At 41.9% G+C, this 23,599-nt stretch overlaps 1 protein-coding gene and 4 long non-coding RNA genes across 21 annotated transcripts in view; 4 read left to right on the top strand and 1 right to left on the bottom strand.

Moving 5' to 3' along the window:
- LOC135281978 (uncharacterized) overlaps nt 1-5,024 on the top strand; it is a 64,588-nt gene extending 59,564 nt beyond the window's left edge. For all 4 annotated transcript variants that reach the window (XR_010348361.1, XR_010348364.1, XR_010348363.1 and 1 more), the window contains one exon: nt 2,167-5,024. This is a non-coding gene — a long non-coding RNA (uncharacterized LOC135281978). The remainder of the gene's footprint in view (nt 1-2,166) is intronic.
- A 2,670-nt stretch (nt 5,025-7,694) lies between these two features.
- Nucleotides 7,695-10,060, bottom strand: LOC135281979 (uncharacterized). Its single transcript, XR_010348365.1, has 2 exons — nt 8,228-10,060; nt 7,695-8,154 (listed from the first exon to the last, which is right to left on the bottom strand). It is a non-coding gene; the product is annotated as an uncharacterized LOC135281979 (long non-coding RNA).
- LOC135281980 (uncharacterized) lies at nt 7,823-10,072 on the top strand. Its single transcript, XR_010348366.1, has 3 exons — nt 7,823-8,442; nt 9,679-9,826; nt 9,944-10,072. It is a non-coding gene; the product is annotated as an uncharacterized LOC135281980 (long non-coding RNA).
- A 4,750-nt stretch (nt 10,073-14,822) lies between these two features.
- Nucleotides 14,823-18,233, top strand: LOC135281972 (uncharacterized). Its single transcript, XR_010348357.1, has 2 exons — nt 14,823-15,825; nt 16,854-18,233. It is a non-coding gene; the product is annotated as an uncharacterized LOC135281972 (long non-coding RNA).
- A 1,846-nt stretch (nt 18,234-20,079) lies between these two features.
- Nucleotides 20,080-23,599, top strand: part of ZMYND8 (zinc finger MYND-type containing 8) — a 49,526-nt gene continuing 46,006 nt past the window's right edge. For 6 of the 14 annotated variants that reach the window (XR_010348353.1, XR_010348352.1, XM_064391364.1 and 3 more), the window contains exon 1: nt 20,776-21,028. Coding sequence is in view for 7 of the 14 variants with exons in the window: in XM_064391364.1 (XP_064247434.1) it covers nt 21,015-21,028 (14 nt within the window). In the remaining 7 variants the exon portion in view is untranslated. The other 8 variants (XR_010348355.1, XR_010348354.1, XM_064391368.1 and 5 more) reach the window with 6 other exon arrangements.

Here is a 23,599-nt window from a genome sequence, read left to right as displayed (position 1 = left end):
ATGCTGGCAAAAGGTCAAAACAATAACAGGAATTATTTCAAATAATAGATATATGGACAAACACTTGTGTTCTAAGAGTTTGTGCAATCCCTTCTAGAACTGTGAGAAGGGGGTTAATGTGCCTCTCTTAAACTGCATGAAGGGAAAACAATGCATGTAATTTCTGCACTGGAGCCCCTGATCTGTGGATGGCTGTTTTTTATTAATTAATTTTTATTAATTTCCTGAGCTTTTCAAGCCTAAGTCACATAAAGCCAGCCCAGCATGTGCTCTGCCTAGGATTGGTAAAGGAGCATCATCTTAAACTCAAGACTCATTTTATGTATCTATGAAGGGAACCTAGAAGAAAGTTGGGAATAAACGTTTGGCAGGTCCTGTAGAAATGGAACATGGGGTCATGGTTTTAAACTGAAGGACTCAGGTTAGATAAAAGAAAAGGTTTTATCACAGAGGGTGGTGAGGCACAGGCACAGGTTGCCCAGGGAGGTGCAGGTGCCCCATTCCTGGAAAAATGCAAGGTCAGGGTGGATGGGGCCCTGAGCAACCTGATCTGGTTGCAGATGTCCCTGCTCGTGGCAGGGGAGCTGGAGATGGCCTTTAACTACCCCTTCCAACTCACACTACTCTGTGATTCCATACATCTCTAAACAGGTGCCAGCAAGTCAAGCCTGAGTGAATACATGGCCAGTCTCACTAAAAGGTATTGATTTAACTTCCTTCCTCCTAAGACTTCACTGCTGGACTTTTACTAGCTTTGTTTGCATTTTAAAGTGCCTTTGCCTTTCACACTAATTTAAAAAAATAGTTAAAATGGCATTACTGGCTCTGGATCTGCAGGAAGAAGTTTAGTCTGTAGTGTATCCTCTCCATAAGAATTTCCATCAACACAAGATTCATTCATATGCAACCTACTCTTGGATTCATTAAATTTCATGCTAAAATAAAATTTGCACTTTGCCGTAACTTCTTCTTTGCCATAACAATTGCTCTATTTGCATTTTAAAAATATTTTTAATATTTAACTTCAGTATAGCAATGGATGGATTATCTTCTTGTGCTTGTTTGTGTCTTTTGTAAAATTCAGGAAAGAAAAACACTGAAACAACATATGCATAATTCTCAAAATGTTTTGTACTTCAAAAATTCAGAGCCCTTTACAAAACAACCCCACAGAGAAAGCTAACACATGGTACAATATTCACTTTCGCATTCCATATGAACAAAGAGACTTTTTTGTTTAAAACTTACCAGCCATGCTCCTTTGCTCCTCTTTGCCTTGGACTTTGTATTACTGTGAGCAACTGCAGACCTATATGATAAGACTTCAAGCTCTGGCTGTGTTGCAGCATTTATAGGGAAAACTTTAGGCCTGTCCTTATGTTCAAACCAATTATAATTCACATTAGGTGAGTGAGGCAGGTAAGTCATACCAGTGGTCATGTAAACTTCCTAGTAACCCTATATTAGCTCATGGGTTATAAGACATTGGACTTGTGCAATTCAGGCCATTTATCCAGAAGGTTGATGAGATGCTTAGAAAAGCAGAGCATTTAATTGCATACCTGGAATCCAGAATTTCACATGCAATGATGCATCACTCAGTAAGGGATGTTTTTTGAGTCAGTATAAATTAATATCTCTTCCCAGTATGATCCAAAGTTGAGTATTCATGCAATAAAAGTATACATTCATAATCAAATTCATATGGTCCCCTCCCTATGAGTGTACTCATAAGTCTGGAAAAAAACCCCAGAACTTTTCATTTGCCTCATTGGTCCCTTTTTGGGGATCACCACAGTAATGCTTTTGTGTCAGCCCCTCCTTAGAGTCTCTGTGAATTATACTAATGGTATGAATGCTCAAATGTAGTGTAAGCTAGTAGTAACTTGACAAACCACTGAGCATGGAATAGCTTTGATGAGTGGATCCTGAGCAGTAACTCTCTCTGCATGGAGAGAGAAACTTCATCCCCATAAAATAAAACACTCATTTTGGAGCAGGTACAAATTATGACTTCAATTTGTGTTTCGATGGTGGTTACTCATCTAGTTTCTGACTCTAGAGAGAGAACAATAAATGTTAAAATATTGGCACATACAGGAAATTCTATAGGTAAAAGAAAATGAGTTTGTCAGAATGGCCTCATAACATTTCTTTTTGTTTCAGGCTAATCCTTCATTTTCCATACTAGCGCTAGCAAACTGATCACAGATGTCTCTTCTCTCCTCTGCCCTCCACATACAGGAACTTCTGTTTCCTTACACTTACACAGACTAGAACAAGGTATTTTGTGTCTTCATTATTACTTCATCTCACTTATCTACAATGACGAGAAGAGACTGAAGCAATCTCAGGAATGTTAGTGCTTACCTTGAAGAACTTGAAGGGTGGAAATTTCATAAGATCAGTAAGGGGCAAGCACAGCATCTATGTATAAAATGGGGCAAGAGGCATGAAAAAGAGCTGAGAAACTTCAGCTGTATGTAATTACAGTTGACATCAACTAGCTTGATTCAAATTCCTGGAAAACACTGAAAGAGATGAACTTCTTAGCATCTAGATGAATAACAGCCAGCTAAGGCATGCCAAGAAGTCAGCTGTGCCCATCAGAGGAGAAGAAAGAAGTGCCATCTATCACCACATGCTGACTTGGATTTGCAACAAAATCCCACAGGGTATTTTCATAAGTACACTTTGGAAACACTGATTACACAAGATTTCTATTAGTTAACTGCATAACTTGTTGTTAAAAAAACAAATGCTGCATTGCTTCAGTGGATCACCATCAAACTGGAAGGGCATAGTGGCTGAAGTGCCATTAAATGCTGCCTTGGAGCATTGACATTTTAAATATGCTCTTTTCTGTTGTTAATGTTGTTCAGCTGAAGCGTTATGGTAGCCCAGGGCTAATCTCAGCTTGATAATGTCAAGACTACAGAGAATGGAGAGTGTAAAAAAAAGAGAAGGATCAAGCTGAATCAGTGTAAAACAGAGAGAACTGCAGAGATATTATGATTTTTGAAAAGATGAAAAGTGGTTATAGAAAGAGGAGGCCAGCTGAGGAGTAATGGTCTTTAAAAGTTCAGTCTTTGACTGAAGACACTGAAGTGAAACATAAAAATGTTGGCAGTGCAGAAAAGTGTTTAGCTAGACCCTCTGGGTAGCTTGTCAAAATGTTATTTTTTTTCCCCCATGGAGATTAAGAACAGCCTGAAAGCATATTTGCCAGGGCTAACACACGAGTGTGGTTGAGCTGCCCTTGGGGCATTGATTTTGATGTCAAAGCTGTGACAGTGACACTTTCCTCCCCATTGCTCATTGATGGCAGCTGATGCTGAGCCCGGTGGGGCAGGGAGCACCTGAGCAGGGCAGTGAAGCATCCTGCACCCAGGGCTGCTGCAGCCTCCTCTGCAGCCTCCTGCTCCTGCTCTGCTGCTCTGGCTGAGCTGCCCACAGTGAATGCACTTCACGTCGTGTCCTGTGGTCAAGGGTCACCGATTTCCCAACTACTGTGACACACAAGCCTGCAGACTGTGTGTCACATTCATCTCAAGAACTGCTCAGTTCATAGCAGTGATAAAATATTTTGCATAGAAAGAGGGAGGTTAGCACTGTGCCTGTCCAGTATTGCATCTGCCAGTGCAAGCCAGCTCACAAGCATCACCTGGAAGTCCCACAGCAATGTAACAGATAATTCTTCACAAGATAATTTTCTCCATTATCTTGTGAAGCAAAAATTTGTCCCACTTTCAGTCATTTGGTCACTTGTTCCCAAAAGAGGGAAGTACAGAACTGACCTGAAAGTAGCCACGTCTTTTTTTGTCTTTGTCTTTTTTTTGTGTGTGTGCACAGAGAAAAGCCACCTCCTTTTTAGAATCCATTAGAGTTCATTGGTTTTTCATACCTTAGAGCAATGTGTTTCACATGCTAATTATGAGTTGTGTAAATAATGTTCTAAACATTCCCTTTCTTCATTTAAGATCCACTGGTTTTTACATTTCAGGATTAAAAGGTACCCAAGGCTTTGCTTCACTTTATTGTTCAGTGCTTTGTATTTCTCTATAATATCATGTCTTATGTTATTATATTCCTCCAAACTACATATTATCAGAATTGCCAGTCTCTTTTCATGCTGATACCATAGTCTGAATGTATGTGCATTTCTGAAACTCATTCAGTTTCTTCTGTATGCTTTTGTGATATAAATGAAAAAGAATTGAAACATCCTCCTGTAGGGAAAATACACTATAAGTCAATTGGTGTCAATGATTTTTAGTATTCCCTGATCTATTTTCTATTAATGCCATTTTTGTTTGTTAGTTCAGCACTTACTCAGCTTAGCCCACAAGACAGTGTTTGTTCATCCTGTACAAAGGAACTGTGTCATAAGAAGATATAAAATAACAAGCCTGGACAAGATGTTTAGCTGTATGGATGGGTAAAATGGATGTATTGAAAATTGTGTGAAAGGAGGCTGCACAACAAGCTGATGTGTGAATTCCATAATGTTAAAGGAGAGAATTGGAGTGTACCAAATGAACTGGCACAGGATTTGTAAATAGGGTGCTCAGGGAGCTTGTAACCACAAAGAAAATGCTTCAATAGCTGGAAAGGCAAAGGAAACAATTGTTTGAGATGGAAGAAAATATTGTCATTAGAGAGAAGCCAAACAATTGTGAAAGATTGAGGAACAGAATTAAGGAGATCGGGAATTGGGATGGAGCACAGCCAGCAGTGGAGAGGAAGATGAAAAGTTGATGCATTTGAGATAAAAGAGAAATAGAGAAATTAAAGATAGAAAGTTAGGCTATGGGGAAGAAGAAAACCAGACATTCTGGTATCTTATTAATGGAAGAAATATTCCCCTACAAGAGGAGAAAATTAAAATAATGAAAGAGACTAAAGGTAACTTAAAGATGGAGAAAACTGAACTAGAATGATGGTTTGGTATTTATTGGAGTGGGAGAAGAGAAAAACTGAGGAAGAGGAGAATGAAGTCAGAGGAAATTTCATCAGAAGGAGGTATTGGGGGGATGCCTAGCTTGGGGGTGGTAGGGGGGGATATGAGAGAGAGAAAAGGATCTGGCATAAAGGGAATGGAAGCTTTAAGGGAATTAAGGACCAAATCAAGGAAGAAAAGGGAGGGGATAGTGAATAATGAAGTACAGAAACAGCATATATATATATAAATGCTGTATTCCAATGACTTCACTGAAATTTAAGCTGCTCTCTAAAACAGTTAGAAACCTTGTGTAAGAAATCACAACATGCCCACAGCTTTTCCATGTTCTCAGTTGTGTCTGCTGGTGTAATAAGCAACTATTCCATCCTTCAAATCTTTGTTGTGTGAGCTTGGACAGAGCATCACCACTGCTAGAATAGCTGTGGAATTTTGGCAATGCTGAATCTGTGCTGAGAATTTAAAGCAAGGCTTCACCTGGGACCAAATGCTTGCATCTTTGTCAACAGAGCCTTTGACTCAAGGCTAAGCATTCTCTCTTTCAGCAGGAAATCAGGTAGCACTACACGCTGTGCCTGTGCATAGGAAGTTTTAGGAAATATTCCACAATTCCCCAGCTCCCTTGGCACTGGACTGCTGAGACTCTAACAGTCTGCAGAGCAGGAAGCTGCCAAGGACAGAGGCTGCTGGGGAGTCAGCAAGATGCCATCGGGGTTTTTTGCGTCAGAGCGTTGGAAAATCCCAACGGTTGTTCCTGCTGCCAAGCAGGGCACACCCTGCCAGGAGGGCAGCTGCTGTGGGATAGGGAACACCTCTCCCAGAAGCAGTGGTCACCATCCACAGCTCTGTCACACCAGTGGTCTCTTTTCTCCAGGACACTTCCTGCAGCTCTATTGTGCGTCTCCATCCCTTTCCTTTTCTTGCAGCAGGGGCAATCAGACAGGCACTTACAGATTTAGAAGAGATGTAATGAGATAGTTAGGAGGTCAAAGTGTAGTTCCAGTGTGAATAATTGTGCCTAATGCTGACTCTGAAAGAGAATTATTTGGAATATATGAGTGCCAAGAAACAGGTCTTGCCCACAAGTACACTGGGCTACAAACACTGTGTCATGGTTTGGGGGAGGTTTTCTCCCCAGTCACTGGCACAGAATTAACCTGAACTACCCAAACCTGTTCTGCAGAGCCCAGCACTGTACATTGGAGCTGCCTCTGTAGCTCATCTTTACTCACAGCCACACAGCTTTGCTCAGTTTCAAATCAGACTGGAGACATTTCTGGCCACCATGACCTGGCATCTTACTTAGCTATGAGCACATCCTGTGCTTGCTTTGAGTTCCTCCAGGAAGAAAGCATTTGGTCAGTGTGGAATGCATGACTATGGCTAAATTAGAGTATAATCCATCTAGGTCCCACACTGGATTCATCTATTAGTCTGGAGTAAGAGTGAAAAAGATTTGGGGAGAGATTAGAAACATAACAATCAAAGAAAGGAGGATTATTTCCAAGGCAAGAGATCAGCCTATATTTTCATTTTAGAGAGTTAAATGAGTCTCATTCCCTTGTTTGTTTCTCTTGGACAAATGAAACTTCTCTAACTGCTTCCCATTGGAAGAGAATGGTGGCAGCTCTCTTAGAACCATGAGACAGGTCAACAGCAGAAGTTTACTACTTTGGACAAGATTTACTTTTGAAAGTCTGAAGCCACTTGTAACTGTGAAAGAGGGGAAGGGGCATAGGTAGGTCCCATGTTATGGTTTTGATACTATCAATTTTGAGTCTCTGAAAACATAATAATTTTATAGCAAGAATACCTATAACACTATCAGCTTACCTTGGACACCTATTTTCTGACACTTTCCCCCCCCTAAAACTTAGGATCTGTAGTGAGTAGAATTATTTTTTTACAGTTGGGAAAACTGGCAAGATTTGGCACTGTAAGCAGTGCATCTTAGTCCCATCCCTGTCAGACCTTTTGTCCTATAAAAATGTTTCCCTTTGGAATTTTTTAGCAAATAACTTTACAAAAGATACTGCAGTAGTTTATCCTTTGTATTTAGCAGTACAACCATTGGCATGACCCAGTGGCTACACACAGAAAGAACCAGCCACTGGTACCAGATACCTCACCATTTTTAAACTGCAGCTGTTGGGAATAACAATAATAACATTGACTATTTCAATTGATTCTGGCTTTTTTCTTTCCAGTCAATGTAAAATCCTTTCTGAGAAGCCTTGAAATCTTCAGGGCTTTAAGCCTTGCCTTTTCTGTTCTGTATTTGGAATCGGGTTTCTAAGCCTCACACATACAGTAAACAGAAATACTCATTTTCCTGGCTCTCTCTCTGTTCAGGTTGCTCATATTAGTACAGCAGTGCATGTGTCACTGTACACAAATGTTTAGGACATTTCCTGTAATTTCATACTCAGGGCTAGTTTTGAGAAACCAACTTGTTTCAACAGTTATTTCTTCTTTGTGAACTGTGAAATAAGAAGTTATTGGTGTAACAGCAGAAATTGTAAGTGCGCCAAGTCCCTTCCTTTGGGCAAAAGGGGAAAAAAGTATTACCTCAAAAAGACAAGCCATTTCAAGCCTGCCATGTCCCCACTTCCCTGAATAGTTCTCTCTCCTTTGACATTCTCCTGTAAGCACACACTTTTACATTTTCTTGAAATGTTTAAACAATCAGCTGTGAGCAGCTACTGATGTAAAATGAACATAGCAAAGCTAAATGTGAGACTGTATAGAAGGGGAAGGTGATTTTATTTTAAACAAAACTGATTTCAGTCAGTCACGCTTATTCTCCTGCAGAATGCATTCAGTCAGTCTTTCACACTTGTTTTTCATACCTGCATTTTAACAAGGACTAAGATGTGTATGTCTGGCTAGTCCAACCAGGATTACTTGTGGTGCAGCTGAGGACAAAGGAGGCCAATTTGGGAGTCATCAGGTTTCCTGGGTTCTTGTTGCTGGGTGACCACATGCTGAATTTGGAACTGCCTTTTGCACCCTTCAGGGACCCAGGTCTTTGAGTCATTGAGCAATGTTATTGATTGGCTGCCTGTCCTTTTGTCTCCTCTTCTGTGAAAAGTCTGTCTTCAGTTTTATTTCTAGACAAGTCCAGTGTCTCACACAGGTGACAAGCTACAGAGGATCCTGGGCTGAGGACTGTGCCTCTCACAATGAAGTTACACCTGGAGGGATTCTGTGCTGGTCATTCTGACAGAGCAGCACCCATTCCCCACCAGTGTAAACCAGCTCACTCACCTGTTCAAGCATGAATGGTACTTGGGGTTTCTTGGTGGCTTTTTAGTCATGAAACTCAGTGCTATGAACACTTTTGGAAGGAGGACAGTGAGATGAAGCCTCTGGAATGACTGTAAATACATTAGTGCTCCTTTGTATACTGTTGCTGCATTGAGTGTTACCCAATAACAACAACAGTGCTGTACAGGCTTTGGAAGAGGAGTTTCTGAGCTCAGGTACTGGGAGCTTTGTTTGAGAGGGTCTGCACTGTTCTCTCAGCCACAGAGGTGGCTGTGGTTGAATAATGGCCTGCACTTCCTGGAAGCTCATTAAATGCCATCCACATTGTAGGCAGCCAAAGGCTGAGTGCTGGGGGTTTGTTAGGCATGTTTATATAAGGGTTTGTGAGAGAATGTCCAGTAGCAGAATAACACTGAGACAGAATAAAACCAGTATTTTATTGAAGATGTTGCAGGTGAATGTAATATGATGATCCTACCTGTCTAATAGTGAAAGGTGCTGTATTTAATGTTTCCAAAATTTTAACCCTCTATTGTATGATGGTGAGTGATGTATTAGGACCTTTCCTTTAAGGGAAACAAACAAACAAACAAAAAAAAAAAAAAAAAAAAAAAACAGGGAAAAAAACCTACCACCATGCAAAAGGAAAAGAAAAAGTACATACAAAACTTTAACAGAATCTCAGTTAAAATAAAACATAAAGCTTATCTGTTTGTTACATGAGAGCAAATGTTAAAAGACAACACACAAAATATCTGGGAACAAGTTTAACAGAACCCCGTCTCAAGTGAATCTCTTACACAAGGAAGTGTTCCAACCTCCTTAACTCTGATAACTACAGAGGATAATTGTTCATTATTTCTGTCTCCCACTTGCACCCTGTCACTATTGTTACTTGTTGTCTATCTCGGCTTTGCTTCAGATGGTTCTGTTTGTAATCTTACCTGCATTTGTTAAACCAGAAAGATACCATGCTTGGTTTTTAGATTGTCATGGCTGGAGTCAAAGACACCAGACCAACAATAAATAAAATTATCAAATCAAACAGATGTGATGGAAAGCTGCCTCCAGCTCCACACAAGAGAAACCAAATTTCTTCTGGTGATTAGGAGAGTATCTCACTAGCATGTACTGCCAATTCTGTATCTTGTAACACAAAGTATGATATATACACATATATTTGTGTGTGATGAGGCATTATTCTTTAAAAGCTACAAGGCATCAAGTTATTATCCCAGGTAGATGGTTGTCAAGTGATCAAGGCTACGGAAGAGGAAGTGGGAGAACTGTCCAAATTATAAAGCTCGGAGATCAATTTCAGTAAGGCTCAATTAGTGCTACCCCAGGAATTGTAACTGGGGAAATGAGAAAACAGATAGCTAGAAGAATGATTAAAGCTTTCAGTCAAATAAACATTGTTTATCCCCAACTCCAATTCAAAGCTGTTTTAGGAGATTTAACTTTTCACAGCAGTAACTTTGCCAGTATCAGCAGACTGCAAGGAAAATTACTGGAAATTATTTGAATGGAGCTGGAACTTGGCCTTGAAGAGTCACAGCTTCACTGTGCTGCCTGTGCCAGTGTCTCACCATGTTCTCAGTAAGGAATTTCTTCCTAATACCAAACCTAAACCTATTCTCTTTCACTTTAAAACCATCCTCCCTTGCCCTGTCACTACATGTCCTTATAAATAGTCTCTCTTCATCCTTCTTGTAGGCTCTCTTCAGGGATTAGCCCTGCAACACCAGGGAATGACCACGCACTGCCCAAGGACTCCAGGCCCGTGTCTGCAGACCTTGGCCAGGGTCACCCCAAGGCAGGAGCAGGCAGGAGAACGTGACCAAACCCGGCACAAAGGCTCTCGGAGCTCTAAGAGATAACTCAAACCCTCCATCGGCACCCAGCCTCACCAGCCCGGCTCCAAAGGCCCTGCCTGGCGGCACACGGTGCCCAGACCCCGGCTCGGGGCTGTCTCTGATCCCAAACCCCGGCTCGGGGCTGTCTCTGACCCCAAACCCCGGCTCGGGGCTCTCCCTCACCCCAAACCCCGGCTCGGGGCTCTCCCTCACCCCAAACCCCGGCTCGGGGCTCTCCCTCACCCCAGACCCCGGCTCGGGGCTGTCTCTGATCCCAAAGCCTGGCTCGGGGCTCTCCCCCACCCCAAACCCCGGCTCGGGGCTGTCTCTGATCCCAAAGCCCGGCTCGGGGCTGTCCCCGATCCCAAACCCCGGCTCGCGGCTGTCTCTGATCCCAAAGCCCGGCTCGGGGCTGTCCCCCACCCCAAACCCCGGCTCGGGGCTCTCCCTCACCCCAAACCCCGGCTCGGGGCTGTCCCCCACCCCAAAGCCCGGCTCGGGGCTGTCCCTCACCCCAGACCCCGGCTCGGGGCTGTCCCTCACCCCAAACCCCGGCTCGGGGCTGTCCCCCACCCCAAAGCCCGGCTCGGGGCTGTCCCCGATCCCAAACCCCGGCTCGCGGCTGTCTCTGATCCCAAACCCCGGCTCGGGGCTGTCCCCCACCCCAAACCCCGGCTCGGGGTCCCCGCGCGGAGCCCAGGCCGCGCTGCGCTGCTGCCGCCTGCCGGTCCCAGCGCGGTACTGCAGGTGCCGGCCCACACGGCCGGGGCCGCCCGCGGGACGCGGCCCAGCAGAACCACAGAGGCACGGAATCACTGAATAACAGAATCACAGAATAACAGAATCACGGAATCACTGAATAACAGAGGCACAGAATCACGGAATCACGGAATCACAGAACCACGGAATCATGGAATCAAAGAACCACAGAATCACAGAACCATGCAATCAGGGAATCACAGAATGATGGAATGAACTAGGTTGGAAATGACCTTTTGAGATCATCAAGTCCAACCTAAGACCTAACACCTCCACATCAACTAAATCATAGCACTGAGTGCCACATCCATGTTTTTTAAACATGTCCAGGGACGGTGACTGCACCACCTCCCTCGGCAGATGATTCCATTGCCCAATCACTTTTTCAGTGAACAATTTTTTTCTAACGTCTAACCTAAACCTCCCTTGGCCCCCACCTGGCTACAGCTGCACGGTGTCCAGTGTCTGAGCCAGCTTCCCGAGCCTCATTGTGCACTCAGTGCCACAGCATCCCCAAAATGCTGCTCGAGAAAGAGCTGACCAACCAAGGGTCCTGGCCCAGCCCCTCACCCCAATAACTGGCCAACCTTTCCATCAAAAGCATTTAAATACAGTGAGATGCATGAGGCTGTAATCCCACTCCCCTGTTTTCTCCCTCTCTTCTTTGACTCTTCTCAAGTGCTTTTAATGCAAATTCACTCATGGATTTCCAAGCAAAAGCAATTAATGTAGTATTAACAGGAATGGGGGAAGAAACTGGCTCTTATGCATTGCTCTTGATGAGGAGGATGCGTGGAAACTTTGGGACAGTCTTTGTTGGCTTTCACACTAGATTAATTCATATTTACAATGCTTTACTTCATTTGAATGGAGCTTTTAGTGATTTATTTCTAATATATCTTCAGAAATGTAGCCCTGGCCTGCCAACACAGACAGGAATTGAATTAAAATAGGCTGTGGCTTGGTTCCTGGTATTTATTTACTGCTCTCATAGTAAACAGCAGGTTATGTTGTTTGCAATGGTTAATAAACTCCCTTTTTGCTAAGAGAGTGTGTGTGTGTATAAGGAGAGCCTTCATCTGTGCCTGTGCTGAGAAATCCCCCAGCACAGGCAGGAGGGTGTGCCAGGTACCAGTGCAAGCTGCAGGCTGTGCCCTGGAAACACCTGGAGCCAGGATCGGGTGTCCACCCTTTGCTGAACAAAGGCCTCAGGACCTGTGTCTCCAGCCAGGGTGGGGACAGTCATCATCCAGAGACTCTGAAGAGCCCCAGAGACAAAAATCACCACTGGAGAGGGGGACATTGACTGTAAGGGCATAAAACTTCAGGGATTGATTGTTCAGGGTCTGTCTGCAGGCACCGGTCTGAGCTGTTCCTGTTGTTGTACCTCTCAATTATTAAATTATTTTCCCCCCTGAAATTGAATACTTGAAAGAAACCTAGGGTAAGAAATGTCTTTAACACCTGTGTGCATGCACATTTATAATGGTAAAATTTTCCTCTGGAAGTGTAGGTAGACATGGTGGGGTGCCCCAGGTGTCACTGGGGGGACACAGGAGTCACTGAGGGAATGTGTGTCACCCTTCACTGGCAGAAGCCATGGGATGACAAGGTAAGAGGAGCAGTGGCTTTGAGCTCAAGAGTGGAATGGTGAGGCAGGAGTGAGGAAGAAGAGCAGCAGCTTGGAGCTGAACAGGGGGCATGAGAGGTTCTCTGGGCAAAGGCATTCGTGGCATCCCCAGGGCACCTTCTGAGAGCCCTGGCTGGCTTTGAGCCAGGTGACCTCCCTGTGTTCAGGGCTGGGTCTGTGCTGTCCTTGGCCTTCTGCCATTGTGCTCCTCTGTGCAAATAAACCTTTTTTTTTTTTTTTTTAAATTTTTTTTAATCTGTGTTCATAAGCCTCCCTTGTTTGGTTTTGGTTGGGTTTTTTTTTCAGGAATCTGATGGTTGTTCTCCATAAGTGAATATTGAGTAATATTTATTATGCTTTCTTTGGTATTTTCCGAGGTCGAGTGTTTGAAGCTGTGCGACAACATATCACACTGATAGTGCTTGGATGTCAATGCAGTAAGTCTCCTGAAATGGGATGAAACATTTAAGGAGAATTTAATCCATCATTGACCTTTATCGCTCCAAAAACTGTGATAAAACACAAAGTTTAGAAGGGAATTGAGAAGAGGATTGTAAATTAGCTCTTTTGGCTTTGGGTTACTGCAGGAAACACAGATACTCTGACTTCAGCTCTTATGTCTATTTGAAATTAACTTCTAAAACTCTAACACTGGCATTCTCACATCACTTGAAAGAAATATTTTTTTCAATTTTCTAATGAGGGAATACATTCAGTTCAGAAAATGTTATTCTGATTGCAACAGCTCACTTGAATGTAAATGAAACATATCTCCAAAAGCTCAGACAGACTTTCCTTCTTTTTACTGAGCTTTTTAGGGAGCTGCATTTCAATCTGACACATCAAAGCTCAAAGTTATCATGTGCTTTGTGCAAGAGTACTCATTCTGAATGTCACTGGGTATTGACAAAACTTTGAAGATATCTGGTCATCATTTGTAATGAAATCAGAGGTGAATTTTGAGGGCCCATATGTCCACCTGTTCTTACCATGAATCTGTTGAGCTTTTTTTAGTGTATATTGGAGTTAAGTGTGTGTGGCTGCTTTGTGCATTCTAGTAGGAGGCCCAGGTTATTCAGGATTTTCTGTGTGCTGCTGCACCATACAAGAACCCGTTTGCTTCTAGCCTGTGTCTTTTCTGCCACTTTCACTAAGATTTGCTACAATACTTGATATTAAACTATAAATTATATGGCCAAAACCATATCCAGACTGAGAATCAGAAATTATGTCAAATGCTTTTTATTTGCTTGTCTTCACAGAATTAAATTATTGCAGGAGGTATTTGATGTGCACGGAGGAAGATAATGCTTTAGGAAGCTCCTCTTTCCCACCAAATCCTAGGACTGATGTTCCATGGGGACCTCACTAAAAAAGTGGCTTTTTTAGTGAGTGTAATGTTCCCCAAATGAGCGCTAGGGGATGCTGCACTCCTACACAAATTCGCACCTGAAGGAGGGAAAATACCAATTTTGTGGCCTTATTACTATTCCTTTCCACACAAAAAAAAATAGGGAAAAGAAGCTTTTGGTCATTCTATGCAACAAGGCTATTTTATTGGTAAGTATTAAAGTGAGTAGAAATAGATAATTTTTTAATTCTCTGCTAATTGTCTGTCCTATTAGGTCTAAATGTCCTTTTTATGTGTGTATAAAGAGGATTATTTGTAAATATTTATTATATAGAAACATCCAAGTCAAGACCATGATGCCAGTTCAATAAATTGCATGCAGAAGTAGGAAGAGAATATAAGATACACTATACACAAATCTACAGAGATCTTTAGTCCAGGGCTCAAATTGTACAAATTGCCCTTTGAGAATAAACAGAACGATTTGTAGGTTTGAAATTTGTTACAGAGCTAAGCTGGTCATTCTGCACTAGAACTTGTTTTTTCTTTAAATAATGCACATTGTTTTCAAGTGCTTATAAAAACTGTACAAAATAGGAATATTTAGATATTTGACAGTTATGTAAACTTTCATAATATTTTTAAATGAAAAACAAAATACAAAACCATATGTAGGTAACATTTTTCAATTAAAAGAATGAGTTTGGAACAAGGAGCAATGACGAGCTTACTTTTCAAAGAATTGCTATTTAGAGATTGCGTTTGCTTTGCAAATGTTTGCAAGTAGAAGCAATATTAAGGAGAATTTTAAATTTTTATACATGAGTTATGGAGGACCAGTTTTGGTATATTAAATTATACATGCAGCTGTGTTTGAAGTTTCTGCTGAGAGCCCTACCTTAGGACATGCTGCTCTGTTCTTAAGACATGCTGCATTTGTTTGTCAGAGTCCTTTTGTTGGATTTTGGGCCATCAGAAAAAGGTAATTTTTTGGGTTTTATTTGAAATGTTTGTGGTATTCTATGCTATCTATCAATATTAAGTTTTGAACCAATGCATACACATGTAAATATCTCCAAGTGCTCTTTATATGGTTAAAATGTTGTATACAGATTCACTTTTGCCTCCCCTCAACTGTGACATCTGTCCACTCTAATGCCATATGAGGATACTGTGAGATTTGTTATTATTTCGTAACAAAACCTGCAGACTAGTGACATACTTAAGACTTATTTTATGTACATAATTAGCACACACTTGGATTTGATTGTTAAAGGCAAGTAGGTTAAATAGAGCATTATTTGTTCTGCTCTTTCAGAATTACTTTCATGTGGGTGTGCATTTCTTTACAGTAAACAAAATGAAACAACTGTTGAAAACAACTTTGCAGTGCCTTTATCTCAGGAATGTCCTCATTTTTGTCACCTGATAAGGGGAACTCAATAAACATTGGCTGTAAGTCCAGCAGTGCAAGAAAAATAACAATCTCTAAAGGTGGCAGAATGAATTCAACAGTTTATGTACATGCTAATTAATGAGTGACGTGTGCTAATTACAGACAAGGCTTTCACCTGGCATCAGAACGCAAAGCCACAGCTCGAAAACGTGTTGCTTCTTTACAGGGACATGATTCTATTTCAAAGGCTTTTTTAATTCTTGAAGAGACAAAAAGTCAGATCTACAGTGTCCTTAAGACATGAAGAAAACCGAGTTAATACCACAAGTGGGGTGAAAAGCTGGATAGAGTGCTTAATCACATAGTTTCACAGAAACTTCTCATAGTGGTAGTGATTGTTCCAATCACCTGGTGCTGCTCACTCCTGCTCCCAGCCCTGCCATGACAACAGTTAGCAGTGTGAACTGGTGTGAACTGGAGCCTTTCCTGGCTGAAGTCAACACAATAAATCTTTGATTCACTGCTCTCAGTGTCGCAGCACAGACAGTTCTGCTCGAAGTGCAGCTGAGTGCTGTGGCTGGAAGGAAGGGTGAGATGCTTAAGCCAGTAAGTCTGACTGAAAAAGAAAAGAAACTTGTGGTGGAAAAAGAAAGGGCTTTTTGCTGGTGAGAGGTAAACCACAAAACTGAAAATTGGAATAGCACATAGAGAGGAGAAAGGTGTGAATGTGCAGAGCCTTGAAGCTGAAGCCAAACAGAATTTAGTGTGTGGAGGAACAAGAAGGAGGTTAAAAGTGAAAGTGATATAGTCTGAATCTGCAGTGGGTTGTGCAGGAAAAAATAATGTAATAAGTTTATCTTTGTAATTCTGTCAATTGACATCTTTGGTATAAGCTTTAGCTTCTGGAATATGATCAGATTTAATTTAAAAAACCTAAATTAAAACAATAGTAATAACAAACCAAAACATGAAAGAAGTCATGTCATCTGATTATTGCTAACCAACTGATTCCTGAATGTGAAAAAATCAAGAAAGAAATCCCGGTAATAGGATTGGAGTTTAGCATTATGTAGCCCTGAATAATTCCTCCCTAATAGCAGCGACTTCCTTTTGTTTCCTTTAGAAGTGCCCCATGCCAGAGTAAGTGATATATACAACATGTCTCACGCTTGGCCGTTAGAACCACTTGGTGAAGTACAAACTTCTTTCAAGATTCTGTACTCAGGCCTCATGCAGGGTATTTACATTTCCATGGCCACAGAGCAGGGCTGATAAATCCACTTGTTCACCTGCACCGTGCTCCAGGCCTGACTTGCACCACCCCTGCATGTGGCTCACAGCTGCTTTCTGGGGAACTAGAAAAGTATTTGTCTGCATAGAAAATATGAAAGCAATTGTATCTGTTAGGCTTTCAATATAGAGCATAAAGTTTAAATACATAATAATGAAAATTCAATTTTATGCAGAATATCCAACAGCCCAGCTGTTTAATTGTGGAGAGACTGATCAAAGTGGGGGTGAAAGTGATGAAATGAGCTTATGCCTTAAGAAAACATAGCACTTCTTTTACAAATTCTTTTAAAAAGCTACAGCTGTTAAAGGGCTTGCTCAAAGATGCTTTTTTTTCCCTCCAGGTATTTTTGGCAGATGATTGAACATGAATGGAGATTTCCTTTGGAAAGAAATATACATGAAGCAACTGCACAGCACACTAAAAATGGCCATCAAGAGACACTTTGATAATGCAGCAGATATTCAGTTGTGTGTTACAAACTGACCCAGGCTTTAATCTGCAGACAATGAGTGACCACTTCAATCCAGAACAAGGAACATCAACCCAAAGTACTGAAAGCTGCTCTTCAGAAGGACCAAGGCATGCAAAGCCTTTTAAGCTCCCAGGCAAACCAGGGGCCTGCTGTTCATACTACCTTCTCCTGTAGTTTCCAGTAATTTATGAAATTACCAACCTTCTTTGACAGGTCACTAATTTCAGAATCCAGTCTACTTTTAAAAATCGAGGAACTGTTTTTACAGACATTTATTGTTGGATTCTGTACTGAACAGTGATCTACTGGTCATCAAGCAGTTACTTATACTTTGTCAGATTAATGATAAGTGGGGAAAAACTTGAAGAGTTTTTTTTCCAAGACACTGAATGACAATGTTTTATGTTCTTACTCTAGAAATCAGGAAAATCAGCCAAGGACTTGGAAATACCAGATTGAGCTACATGCTCTTAATGCATTTTCTTTCCCCTGTTTTTATCTATTTATTTATTATACTTGAAAAATATGACACTTCTCCTTTTGTGTATCTGTTCAAAATGCTCCATCTTTTGTCCATCATTTCATGTTCCATCTCTGTCAGTGATGATGCAGCCACTGTAGGGAGGGGTAAGTATCAACCCCTGCTTCTGTCATACAGGCAGACATTTTCCTTACTGGTTTTTGTTTAATTTGAAGGCTCTGGTATATATTATGCAGTATAGTCTCTTATAAGCCTGTGATGCCTGGTGTGTGTGCTTCCTGGAGATGCTACACAGTGGGCAGAGCTCTTTGCAAAGACCTGTATAATGAGCTGCACTTTTAACATTACTGTCTTTTAATTTTCTTTTGCCTGAATGTGCTTTCCATCTTTCCTTTGGTTTCTCTGTTTAGCCTTTTTCCCCTCCCCCTTGTTTTCCCTTAATATTTCCAAAGAATTGAAAAGGACAAATACAAGCTAATCTGATCTCTGCCCTCTTTTCTGCTTTAGCAAAGCTTTTAGCTTCCCCTCTCAAGCTCTTTTTAAATTTGTTTTGTTTTCTTTACATTTCCTTCCCTCCCCCCAAGAAAAAAAAATCACTACTCCAATGTAAAAGAAATTACCAAGCTGTAGCAGGACATGCAATCATGGTGACATAAGACAAAAATCTGTATTTTCCAGATGTACCTGTGTTCTATACCAGGCTTGTACCTCCTGCTGCAAAATAAGCACGAGGACAAGAGAATAAAGAGAAATATATTTCAAGCTTCCCCTTTGATTCCTGACAGAATTCTTTTGTCTTTTTGGGCAGAGTAGCTGAGTGGCTGAATATACATGCTGTATGTGTCTGATGTGCTTTCTACGGTTTTGTTCCTGCTAATGACTGCAGGTTTATAAATTTTTCTTTTGCATTTTTGCTTCCTTGAATCGAGAGGGGCCTTAGGCCTTTCCTCAGGCTGCTGTTGCCTGTGTCTCCACTGTGTGCTCATTCTGCCTGATAGGCCCAAGTGTGTCAGCTTGGCAGCGTTCCCAGGCACCATCAGCATTACAACATTCCCGGAGTCGGGTCTGGGTTAGCACAAAGCATTGACAAATTCTGTGTATTTAGTTTTGTTCTCATGCTGTTCTTCATAGGGATTAGGATTTTCTTTTTTTTGAGAGAGAGAATAATATTAGAGTAGAGCAGTCACACAATGAGCATAAATGTTAATGGCTGACAATCCTCACATTTACTGCTTAGGGGAATCAAAATTTGGATGTTTGTGTGCTGGGCAACTATCTCTGAGCAACTTAGGCCTTTAGGTGTTCAATTAAAAAGAAATCTATCTTGAATGGTTTGCACTGTTGAAACTGATGCAAGTATTCACTGAATGTCATGAATTTCCAGTATGCCCCTGCTGCTGTAGTGGGCTGTGTGATTCCCTTTATAGCAGCACTCTCCCCAGTTTCTGCTTCATTCCTAAAACAGAACAAACGGTCAGTGTATCCATGAGCCTTCCTGCTCCCTGCCCTGAAAAACATTGCAAAATCTAAAAAGAGAAAATGCTTCCAGCAGGGACTCCAGAATTCCTCATGAGACAATAATTTATACTCTGGGCTGTTAATCTGCTGTTGCAGCCTGAAATGCAGAGACACAGAAGTGTAAGCACAGTGATGGCTGCTGTGGCAGCTCCCTGTGACAATGCTATCACAAGGAATAATCTGAATGCAGAATGGGACAATGCAGAGCAGGATGACTAATTTTACTGAGTGGCACAGTTATGAGTCACGTCGGCTCTCAGGCAGTGAGGTTTGTGTGGTAAAGTAGTTCTATCCTGAGAGGTGCTGTATGGAGGTAAGGGAGGGCACTAGGTTTTGTTGTGGTGATTGTTTCTGGGATTATCAGCACTCGACTAAACGTGACATGCATATTCTGTTTGCAACTGTCGTAGATTTATGGAAGAGGGCTTTTTATGGTTGGTTATGCACAATCTGAGATCCTGCATGTTGTACTGGAAGAATGTTTCTTTTTCTTTGGTTATTCTATCTCATTATTTAATAATTATTGTTTCAATGTTAAGCGTCTCCCTCTACACCTTCCCTTGTTTGTTGTTTTTTCCTCTTTTGTTTAATAAATAATTATTTGATATTCAATATGCTTCAGAATCACCCTTTCATCTGCAATTTCCATTGCAATCTTCATGGCTACAGAATGATAATACAGAGCTATATAACACAGATGCAAAATTTTCAACAATAATACAAAGGCATGTTGGAGCCTTTCTAAAAATTTAACCTTTAAGATCTTCATCTGGAGTTAAGACTTCTTTCTTGGCATAATGATAAATCCTCCCACTTTCACCGCATTAGGGAATAGAACAGAATCACATTTTTTAATGAAAAGATTGGAAATTGGCCCAAGATCAAACCGGTTCCTTACACCCTGCTTTCTCATCTTGTTTCATTCGCAGCATTTTCGCAGGAGATAAAAAAAGGTAAAGCAAAAAAAAAAAAAAGGATTAGCTGAAAAGCTACGCGAATGTTTTCGTGGGGGCAGACTGATATCTTGCCGCTAGAGAAACCGGTGTGAATTTTCAGGGCCTGAGCTGCATTTTAAAAAGCACCAAGTCCTACAGGGTTAACGGACAGGAAGCTGCAGTTGCAGCCGCTCCTAAGGAAGTCAGTTTTTGTGTAACAGCCCAGGCAGGCCGAAAGGTGGGGGCCGGGGGGGAGGACTGGAGATCTCAGTCTGGGGTGACATGGATATTTTTAGTTTTGCTCTGCAGCGTTTTAAACGCAGGGAAGGCCTGCACCAAGTGGTAGCAATGCTCTGTGATAAAGCAATTTCAGTTCTGGAATGCTTTTTGGGAAAAGGAGACAGGAGTGTTCCTGTTTAAGGCTCCCTTTTCCTATTAGGACTCAGCATACCGTGATATGTGAGGAAATCACACTGTAGGGACATGGCTGCTCTGCTGCACGTTCATATATTTAAATTCTGGAGCAGGAGAACCCTTCTCTGAATCCTGAGTTATTAATTCCAGCCCCTCCCGTGCACATGCACTTTCGGTAAGGTTTGCTCCCTGCCTGTGGCCTCGCTTTCCCGGCCAGCAGAGCCCCAGCAAGGCGAATTTCGCTTCCCGTGCAAACAAAAGAACAGCTCTCGCGACCTGGGCAAACTCTGCCTCCTTCGCGTTTAGAACACCCAACAAACGGCAGGCTGGGGCGCATCTGCCGGGGCCGGCGGGGTGCGGGCGCTGCCCCGAGGCGGGCGGCGCGGGCCCGGGGCCGGGCGGCGCGGGGCCGGCTGTGGCGAGCCGAGCCGGGCCTAGCGCGCCGGCCTGCTCCGAGCCCGGGATGGCTCCTGCTCCCGGAGCCGCACAAAGATAATCGCTCAGGAAGTGTCTCAGCCAATCCCCTGGCGCTTTACATGCGGATTTGCCGGGGCAGCCAATCCGGGGGCGGCTTTCATGGGGAAGACAGATCATCAAGCCCAAGTGCCAAGCCCTCCCTGCCCGAGTACTGAGAGCCTGTCCTCCATGTTTTATAAGTATTGACATAACACTGTGTTAACAATGCATCCACAGAGGTAAGCCTTGCTTTTTACATTGCTTTTTCTCTAAGACCTATGAGTTGTGGGTTGAGAGTGTGATTCTCTGTGATTTCTCGTGCAAAACTCACACCACAGCACTTATATTAAGTTGGAACTGTTTAAATTTGCTTTCTTGGGTCACATGGTTAGTAGCCATTAGCCACAGCTTTATTTTACAGTCTGGCAAAGCCTTGGCATGCCTACTTCTTCACAGGAGGATGGTGTTTTTAGAGTTTATCAAGATCCTGGTATTCCAAAGGAGGTTTCTGTCTCTGAGCAGTTTGCCAGCACTATTGTCTGTTGTGTCACATGCCTGCTGGAGAGAAAATGGAAGCTAGGGAGCAGATGCATTTAACTGCCCTACAGGGAGTCAAGCAGGGATAATGGCAGACAGAGGAACAGGCAAGTTTACCTTTCTAAACAGTGAATGGAACAGCTAAGATAAGTTATCTCTAAGAAAATATGGGATTTTTAAAAACCTAGGCATCAGCAAAAAGTGCTAATGGCAGATTGTAGATATTGGGCCTAGGTGGTGGTGTGCTGTTGCATCATGTTTTTTATGCAGCTTATCTTAACTTAAAATGATTATTGAACCTTTTTTCTTGCAGGAGTAGTTAATACAACGCTTTTCTCTTTCTGAGGGACAATGTATGGTTAATATTTTGTTCCTTTAAAAGGGAGTTTTTATGCTGCAGATTTTGGAAATGGAGTGCTGCTCAGTAAAACGCAGCAGTGCATCTGTTTACAAATCTGATGCTTTATGGAAAATGTTTTTGAACTGTTAGCTTTCTTGTTTTGCATAGTTCAAATAAACTAATGCAACTTTTATCTGTGCCTTTTTGTTTTACATTGTATCAGCCACAGTTCTGTGTTGTGGAGTCCAGAAGATATAAAATCATGTGTGGTTCATGACAGTAGTACATGTTGTTCGTTCTTGGGTCTTTTTTTTTTCCCTTTTATTTTTTTTAACTTTTGGTTAAATGCTACGTAAGTATTTCAAGAAATTCCTTTTTGATCAATTCCCAAATCTGCCAGCCTGTTGTATCTCCTTAACTGGAAAAATGAGATGGGTGCTTGAACAGTTGGTAAGTAAGCAGCATGCTACTCTCTGAACATTTTTAATACTTTTCCAAACATTTTGCTTTTACTGGGTCAGTCAGTGCAGTAGATGAAGTGATGTTAGTGGTTAGTCATATAAAAGATCAGATTTGCTTAGCGTCCATTTTAAGGGACTTGTACATGTAAACTGCTCTGTTTGAATGCACTGTTTTTCTGATAATTTGTCTCTAAATTTTGAAGCTTTTACTTCCTGTTTACCTCAGGCCAGTGAAAAATATTCTACTTGCTGTTTGTTCCTAGATCATTAATTACCATGCTTGCAGGGTAAAGCGCGTTTTCACCGTTCCTTGGGCTTTTCGGGTGTGATGAAAGTGCTAGTGCTCAGCAATGAAGTGACCTTATGAAGTAAAGTAAATAACACTTAATGAGCATATGTTTCTGATACTATGCAAAGTATAACCTCAGACAAGCTTGCTTGGTTTATAACTAATTTAGGAACATTTTCTGCTCTTTATAAAGATTTTAATTGTAGCGTCTGCATGCTTGTTTGAACAAGCTGTTTTTCAGTGATCACCAGGGCTGTTACAAAAGCAGGGGAAGGATGCTCTTTTGTGCTTTTCATGTAATTTTTGCACTTGTTTTAACAGTCCATACACATTCATTATTTTAGGAAAGAACTGAAAGCTAGGCTGGCTTTGCAAATAAATGACTGTGCTGAGGCACAGTACATGCAAACTTTTATAGACCCTTGCCATGTATTTGATAATGTTCTTTTGACATAGCAATTTACCTCTGGTTGCTTGTTTACCAGTGTATCTTACTTTGAATATCTCACTTTGGTTAAAAGCTTTCCTTCCCCCCCCCACCCTCCATTCCCCCCCCCCCCCCATCCCCTAGGATTAGATTATAAGAATGTCTAGTTCAATTTGAAACCTGAAATACTGCTGGGGTACCACTGAATTTCATGTGATAGTGTTTCTGTATGCATTCTTAATGCATTTTTCAGCATACATGAAAGTGCTGACAGAGCTAAGAAGTTATTCTGGTTTTTGTTCTTCAGTTGCTAAAAAACAGAAATTACATTTGGACACAGTTTTCCTAGTAGTAGTTTATACATGTGAGCAGTTTACTTTCAGCCTTTAGGAGTGAACAACATAATATTTGTTTAATGTGAGGAAGCAGGGGTAAGTGATCTGCAATCAGAAAGCTTGCATTAAAATGGCTCCCACAGGTTTTGTTAAACCAGGATCTGTTTCAAATCTGCACCTCCAGACACGCTGCTGACAGTGGAGCGCATTTGTGTGAGCTGCCCTCGTGCATGTAATGAAACGGAGCATCGTGAGTCTGTTAAAAGTTCACTATTTTCAACCACTCGAGTGTAATTCTTTCACAGTTCACAAAAAACAAATGTCTGCATTGCAGCAAGATGTCTGAGGCAAGGTAGAGACAGCAGCGCTGTGCCTCGGCTCAGCCCAATGGCGCTGCTCCGCCAGCGCCGGAGCCAATTGC

This window comes from Passer domesticus, chromosome 16 (genome assembly GCF_036417665.1).
Source record: "Passer domesticus isolate bPasDom1 chromosome 16, bPasDom1.hap1, whole genome shotgun sequence".
Classification (NCBI taxonomy): domain Eukaryota; kingdom Metazoa; phylum Chordata; class Aves; order Passeriformes; family Passeridae; genus Passer; species Passer domesticus.
The sequence above is the reverse complement of the archived record's forward strand: the minus strand, read 5'-3'. Positions and strand labels throughout refer to the sequence as shown.